At 45.5% G+C, this 8,009-nt stretch overlaps 1 protein-coding gene across 8 annotated transcripts in view; it reads left to right on the top strand.

Moving 5' to 3' along the window:
* The window catches only part of pphln1 (periphilin 1), a 43,371-nt gene that overhangs the window by 15,557 nt on the left and 19,805 nt on the right, over positions 1-8,009 (top strand). For 7 of the 8 annotated variants that reach the window (XM_042318579.1, XM_042318577.1, XM_042318578.1 and 4 more), the window contains exons 6-7: positions 1,773-1,910; positions 5,497-5,630. In XM_042318579.1, coding sequence (XP_042174513.1) covers positions 1,773-1,910; positions 5,497-5,630 — 272 coding nt within the window. The remainder of the gene's footprint in view (positions 1-1,772; positions 1,911-5,496; positions 5,631-8,009) is intronic. The other variant, XM_042318584.1, reaches the window with a different exon arrangement.

Below are 8,009 nucleotides of genomic sequence, written 5' to 3' on the forward strand. Positions count from 1 at the left end.
TAGAATACAGTAACCACAGGTTTGGGTGTGAGAGCAACTGCCTTACTTAATCAGCAGCAATATAACAAATATGTTATGCTTGAACAACCGTCTCTAATTCAACACCTAGGCTTTTCATTTCACCCCGCGGGTCAGTTAGAGCCCAGTGTTAAACAGCCAGGGGTCACAGTTCCAGTTCAGAAGAGGGAGGGGAAAGTAGCAGGCTAATATTTAGGGGTAATATCGGCAGTAAAGACGTGGCCATTTCCTTTGAGCACAGATGGGGTCAGACGAGGTCAGGTACCCTTCAAACAACACCCTGGCTGCGTTCCAAACAGTACCCATTCCCCTGTGTAGTGCACCCCTTTTAACCAGAGCCCACAGTGCAGTATGTAGGGGATAGGGGGCCATTTGGGATGCATCCCCTGGGTCATTAAAGTTTTGTGAGGTCGGTCACTCCAAGCTGCTGGTTGGTTGGTTGGAGGACGAGGGGAGATGAGGTTCAGGCTGGGGTCGCTGAGACCAGGTGCCTTTCATTTGTTTATACCCCCTCCTGCCCCTTGGCCTGCCTGCCTGCCTGGCTGGGTCATTCTACTGCCTGTCGTATAGGAGGCACATCATCAGCGAGGGCAACAAACCAGAGAGGATCAACAGTCCCAACAGGAGAGGAGAGAGAGGGCTGGAGGGTAAACTAATGTTCCTGGTTTTACTGCTGCTAACACAGATGTGTGTTTAGGAAGATAAAACTACTAGGGCTTAGCCTTTGCACAGAGAGCAACGGTAGAGTTTTAACAGAGTCATTAAAACCGCTTAGAAATACCATTTAGCCTGAAGATATTTAGATAAATATGTAGTTGGTTAGGTTTCTGTCCCAATTCATTTTGGAAGAAGCATTGATTCATGATCTGATGTTCTTGTGGACTTTCAGTCCTAATCTGTAGCAGTACTTTTTCCTCATTTTACAGACATGAGAGGAAATGTGCAGATTCTTCATGTTTGGTGCTCAGATTGTGACCAGGGTGGTGTCCTGTTGCTGTGGTGGTATGTCCTCTCTACGGTACCTCATCTGTACACCATCTACCTCGGCCCGGTGCTCACCGGTCTCCGACCTTCACCCCTGCGACCACGGGGTCACCCCTCCTGTCCGTGTCTGTCCTGGCAGCACGACAGGCTCCAGTGCTGATCCCCCGTGACCAGGGGAGGAGTTATCTAAATAAACCCTTCAACATCTGGACAGGAGTGTCTTGTGTCCAGGGACGACCCCCTTCTTAACCCAGATGTAGCAGAAGGTGGAGATCAACAGAGGAGGTTAATGGTTTCTCTGAGTGGAGTCGGACTCCTGGATACTTAGTGCTCAGTGACCGCTGTCAAATGACAGTTGGAGCTGTCTTGCTAAGCAGTCTTGTTGAGCAGTCTTGCTGAGCTGTCTTGTTGAGTGGTCTTGTTGAGCAGTCTTGCTGAGCTGTCTTGTTGAGCAGTCTTGCTGAGCAGTCCCTCTAAAGTCAGGCCTAATCGCTCTGACACAGTGCAGATGGAAAGCTTTCACGAACAGCAGATGTAGGCTAGTGACCAAGACTCCAAGACATTCCCCTCCTACCTTTTTATATACCAATATGCAAAGTGATGGTGACCTTTGGTTAAGATGTAGTCCACTGCTTCCACTGATGTACTGTTTTTTTAACCTCTTAGTTTACCTTAGTTCTTTAATGGCCAAGTACCTCTAGTATTAAAGCTGATGTGTTCAGTCTGCTGATGAGATGTGGTCCTTGATGTGTGATTGTCTTTCCACCCAGAAGCAGTGGCCGTGCAGCACCCCCTCCCCCCAGCGTCAGGGCTCAGGGGATGTACCCTGCACCCCGCTCCCTGTCTGCTGTGGTCCCAGAGGGGGGTGATGACACCCTGATGCAGGCCATCCTAAACCTGGACAGAGGGTATGTATCTGTCTGGTACTACTACTATCCATTACTAACTAGACAGAGGGTATGTATCTGTCTGGTACTACTACTATCCATTACTAACTAGACAGAGGGTATGTATCTGTCTGGTACTACTACTATCCATTACTAACTAGACAGAGGGTATGTATCTGTCTGGTACTACTACTATCCATTACTAACTAGACAGAGGGTATGTATCTGTCTGGTACTACTACTATCCATTACTAACTAGACAGAGGGTATGTATCTGTCTGGTACTACTACTATCCATTACTAACTAGACAGAGGGTATGTATCTGTCTGGTACTACTACTATCCATTACTAACTAGACAGAGGGTATGTATCTGTCTGGTACTACTATCCATTACTAACTAGACAGAGGGTATGTATCTGTCTGGTACTACTATCCATTACTAACTAGACAGAGGGTATGTATCTGTCTGGTACTACTACTATCCATTACTAACTAGACAGAGGGTATGTATCTGTCTGGTACTACTACTATCCATTACTAACTAGACAGAGGGTATGTATCTGTCTGGTACTACTACTATCCATTACTAACTAGACAGAGGGTATGTATCTGTCTGGTACTACTACTATCCATTACTAACTAGACAGAGGGTATGTATCTGTCTGGTACTACTATCCATTACTAACTAGACAGAGGGTATGTATCTGTCTGGTACTACTACTATCCATTACTAACTAGACAGAGGGTATGTATCTGTCTGGTACTACTACTATCCATTACTAACTAGACAGAGGGTATGTATCTGTCTGGTACTACTACTAGGGTACTAACTAGACAGAGGGTATGTATCTGTGTACTACTACTACTATCCATTACTAACTAGACAGAGGGTATGTATCTGTCTGGTACTACTACTACTATCCATTACTAACTAGACAGAGGGTATGTATCTGTCTGGTACTACTACTATCCATTACTAACTAGACAGAGGGTATGTATCTGTCTGGTACTACTATCCATTACTAACTAGACAGAGGGTATGTATCTGTCTGGTACTACTATCCATTACTAACTAGACAGAGGGTATGTATCTGTCTGGTACTACTATCCATTACTAACTAGACAGAGGGTATGTATCTGTCTGGTACTACTATCCATTACTAACTAGACAGAGGGTATGTATCTGTCTGGTACTACTACTATCCATTACTAACTAGACAGAGGGTATGTATCTGTCTGGTACTACTACTATCCATTACTAACTAGACAGAGGGTATGTATCTGTCTGGTACTACTATCCATTACTAACTAGACAGAGGGTTATCTGTCTGGTACTCTACTCTGGTACTGTCTATCCATTACTAACTAGACAGAGGGTATGTATCTGTCTGGTACTACTACTATCCATTACTAACTAGACAGAGGGTATGTATCTGTCTGGTACTACTACTATCCATTACTAACTAGACAGAGGGTATGTATCTGTCACTACTACTAGTACTAACTAGACAGAGGGTATGTATCTGTCTGGTACTACTATCCATTACTAACTCAGATCTATGTAGCTGGTACTCTACTACTATCCATTACTAACTAGACAGAGGGTATGTATCTGTCTGGTACTACTATCCATTACTAACTAGACAGAGGGTATGTATCTGTCTTTACTACTATCCATTACTAACTAGACAGAGGGTATGTATCTGTCTGGTACTACTATCCATTACTAACTAGACAGAGGGTATGTATCTGTCTGGTACTACTACTATCCATTACTAACTAGACAGAGGGTATGTATCTGTCTGGTACTACTACTATCCATTACTAACTAGACAGAGGGTATGTATCTGTCTGGTACTACTACTATCCATTACTAACTAGACAGAGGGTATGTATCTGTCTGGTACTACTACTATCCATTACTAACTAGACAGAGGGTATGTATCTGTCTGGTACTACTATCCATTACTAACTAGACAGAGGGTATGTATCTGTCTGGTACTACTACTATCCATTACCTAGACAGAGGGTATGTATCTGTCTGGTACTACTATCCATTACTAACTAGACAGAGGGTATGTATCTGTCTGGTACTACTATCCATTACTAACTAGACAGAGGGTATGTATCTGGTAGACAGAGGGTATGTATCTGTCTACTTCCATTACTAACTAGACAGAGGGTATGTATCTGTCTGGTACTACTATCCATTACTAACAGACAGAGGGTATGTATCTGTCTGGTACTACTACTATCCATTACTAACTAGACAGAGGGTATGTATCTGTCTGGTACTACTACTATCCATTACTAACTAGACAGAGGGTATGTATCTGTCTGGTACTACTACTATCCATTACTAACTAGACAGAGGGTATGTATCTGTCTGGTACTACTACTATCCATTACTAACTAGACAGAGGGTATGTATCTGTCTGGTACTACTACTATCCATTACTAACTAGACAGAGGGTATGTATCTGTCTGGTACTACTACTATCCATTACTAACTAGACAGAGGGTATGTATCTGTCTGGTACTACTACTATCCATTACTAACTAGACAGAGGGTATGTATCTGGTCTGGTACTACTACTATCCATTACTAACTAGACAGAGGGTATGTATCTGTCTGGTACTACTACTATCCATTACTAACTAGACAGAGGGTATGTATCTGTCTGGTACTACTACTATCCATTACTAACTAGACAGAGGGTATGTATCTGTCTGGTACTACTATCCATTACTAACTAGACAGAGGGTATGTATCTGTCTGGTACTACTACTATCCATTACTAACTAGACAGAGGGTATGTATCTGTCTGGTACTACTATCCATTACTAACTAGACATCTGTCTGGTACTACTATCCATTACTAACAGAGGGTATGTATCTGTCTGGTACTACTATCCATTACTAACTAGACAGAGGGTATGTATCTGTCTGTACTACTATCCATTACTAACTAGACTGTATCTCTGGTACTATCCATTACTAATCCATTACTAACTAGACAGAGGGTATGTATCTGTCTGGTACTACTACTATCCATTACTAACTAGACAGAGGGTATGTATCTGTCTGGTACTACTACTATCCATTACTAACTAGACAGAGGGTATGTATCTGTCTGGTACTACTACTATCCATTACTAACTAGACAGAGGGTATGTATCTGTCTGGGCCCTGTGAGTGTGTCGGGCCCTGTGAGTGTGTCTGTGTGTAGGGCCCTGGGAGTGTGTCTGTGTGTAGGGCCCTGGGAGTGTGTCTGTGTGTAGGGCCCTGGGAGTGTGTCTGTGTGTAGGGCCCTGGGAGTGTGTCTGTGTGTAGGGCCCTGGGAGTGTGTCTGTGTGTAGGGCCCTGGGAGTGTGTCTGTGTGTAGGGCCCTGGGAGTGTGTTCCGGAGCCTGTTGGTGTCAGACTTGATGCATCGGTACCGCTCAGACTCTAGATATGTGAAGATGCTGATCTCTCTCTGTGTATCTTCTATCTTGTCTTCTGTTATTTGACCCTTTACCATCTTTAGTTGAATGTACCGATTATATGTCACTCTAAGAGCATCTACAGGTGACTAAAATCCCCCTGGTCTCTCATACCCACAGAAGGAAAGGCCCCTTGCCTCCCCTGAGAGCAGACGTCCCCCCCTCCCCCCACAGCCGGTCCGGCTCCACCGTCAGTAGCAAGAGCTACTCTCCTGACAGAGCCAAGGGTCTCCCCCACCCCGCCCAGCAGAAAAGTAAGTACCTCCCCCACCACTCACTCCCCACCAATCATGTTCCTCTAGGGTTGCATTTAGTTCAGCAGCTTATGAAGAGCTGGGATTCCAGCTGAACTTGTCCAATAGACAGATGATAGCCCTGTGAATTGACATTTTGACCCCACTACATTATTGGAACCAGGGGGGAATCCTCAGCCTCTGTAGTTTAATCTTGTCGTCCCCATCTGATGATGTCATGGCGTGCTTTTAGGTGTGGACTATCCTGAAGCGCTCTCTGGTACCCCTGTGGCTGAGCAGCCCTGGGGTGGGTGTCTGTTCCCCAAACAGGCCCGTGGACAAGTACCCATGGGTCAGTGGTGCCCTGTGCTATGTTACAGGCCCAGCTTTAGGAGTCCACTACTCCACAGTAGCATGCAGTGTGGAGCATGGACGACTAACTCTCTATACACTCCATACGGTGCTACCTGATTCACAATCTAGGGTCCAACTGGGCCGGCTCGGTTTCACATCCACATTAGTCTCTGGAACCGAGCTGGAAAGGACATTCTGGAGCCAGCAGCGTCCAGTTTGGGTCGCCCCTATAGTGTGAATCAGTCATAGGTGTGATTGTCTCTTCCGCTGAAAGTAAGCTGAGCATGTTGATTCTGCTCCTCCTCATCCGTGTATTGGTTCTAACAGCCATAATGATCGTCTATAGTAGCTCATTAGTCGACAGGAGCCGTTCCCAGCCGGCTGGCGGCCTGTGTGATTATAGTCTTACTGACGTCCATGTTCTCTTCTCCATGGTCTCAGGGTGTGAGGAGTTTTGTCAGAGCGGGATGTCTGGTGAGTACAGGGAACAGAGGAAACTAGGATGGGTTCTAGAGACTATAGTGTGTGTTTTAGTGTAGAGAATAAACCGTTACTGTAGCTAATATCATGAACAGAAATGTGTCTGCCGAATCAATGCTGGATTACTGTTATTTCATCAGAAGACTTCTGTCCTGTGTTTTTAATGACACACTATCGATCTAACCAAGGACGAAGTATGGAGAAATGGCTCTTTAGCTCCGTGGTCAAACACCAGCTCCCAAAAGGTTGAACCTCAACGTTGAATTGAGATATAGAATGAGGTTTAACCGTGAACCAACGTTCCCACCCTACGTCCAGCTCCGCCCATAATAAAAGAGATCTAGGTTTGAAGTTTTCTGTGAAGGTCTTTGTCCTGCTGGGTCTGTTTCAGCTGAGGTAACCTGAGGGAGAGGTTTCCGTGAAGGTCTTTATACTGCTGGGTCTGTTTCAGCTGAGGTAACCTGAGGGAGAGGTTTCCGTGAAGGTCTTTATACTGCTGGGTCTGTTTCAGCTGAGGTAACCTGAGAGAGAGTTTTCCGTGAAGGTCTTTATACTGCTGGGTCTGTTTCAGCTGAGGTAACCTGAGAGAGAGTTTTCCGTGAAGGTCTTTATACTGCTGGGTCTGATTCGGCTGAGGTAACCTGAGAGAGAGCGTTGCTAATTGGTCGGCTGGCCTGCCGTCTTCACGCTCTCTCTGCCACTTTGTTATGGATCATAAAAACGCTGTCAGCTTGTGTGTGTAGAGACATGGAGGAAGGAGTAGGGTGTCAACTCTCTCTAATGGATATAACTGCTGTGTGGGTCGACATGTTAGTGTGGGAGATGGATGTTACTGGCCACCATGTTGGCTCCGTCAACCCTTTTCCAGGGGCAAGACCAAACTAATATCCTCCATCCACAGGTTCTCTCTCTCTGGTCTTTCTCAATCCCACTTTCACATTCAGTTATGGAGTGTTTTTGATAACATGGAAATGAATTCTGTTCAACCCACAAAGTCGGCCAAGGGATTTGACACAGTCACACATCTCTCCACTAGAGATGTCATTCAGGACGTATCGTCCATCAGAGTTGAGTTCAGCAGTCTATCTGAATAATGGTATGTGGTGCAGGGAGAAGGAGCCCTCTTAATTAAACATGGAACCAGCACCTCATTTGAATTTCTCCTGGGAGTGTCTGAGCATGGTGTTGGAAGAACACAGACATGGACCTAATGGGTAATTGACCATGGCGCCTGCGGTGGTGCCCACTGGGCATCGATGCTGCTTGGGCATCAAGCCTCTGGCAACACATGTCAGAGAGAGCGAGAGACGGAAAGAGGAGAGTGCCAACGGACGAATGAGGACATGCAATTCAGTCTGACTAGCCTGCAGGGTGTCTCCTAATGCAGGCTTATTATGCAACCATCCACAAGATCTGATCAGTGCAGAGGGGATAGGAGGGGACAAGCCTGGCTGGAGAGGACTACAGAGGTTTAAAAACATCCCAAATAATAACAGGAGCTGGACAAAGATCCAATGCAATGGTGGATGGAGACTATTTGGGGGCGTGGTGGATGGAGACTTGTCT

The sequence above is a fragment of the Oncorhynchus tshawytscha genome, unplaced genomic scaffold (genome assembly GCF_018296145.1).
Source record: "Oncorhynchus tshawytscha isolate Ot180627B unplaced genomic scaffold, Otsh_v2.0 Un_contig_588_pilon_pilon, whole genome shotgun sequence".
NCBI classification, from domain to species: Eukaryota; Metazoa; Chordata; class Actinopteri; order Salmoniformes; family Salmonidae; genus Oncorhynchus; species Oncorhynchus tshawytscha.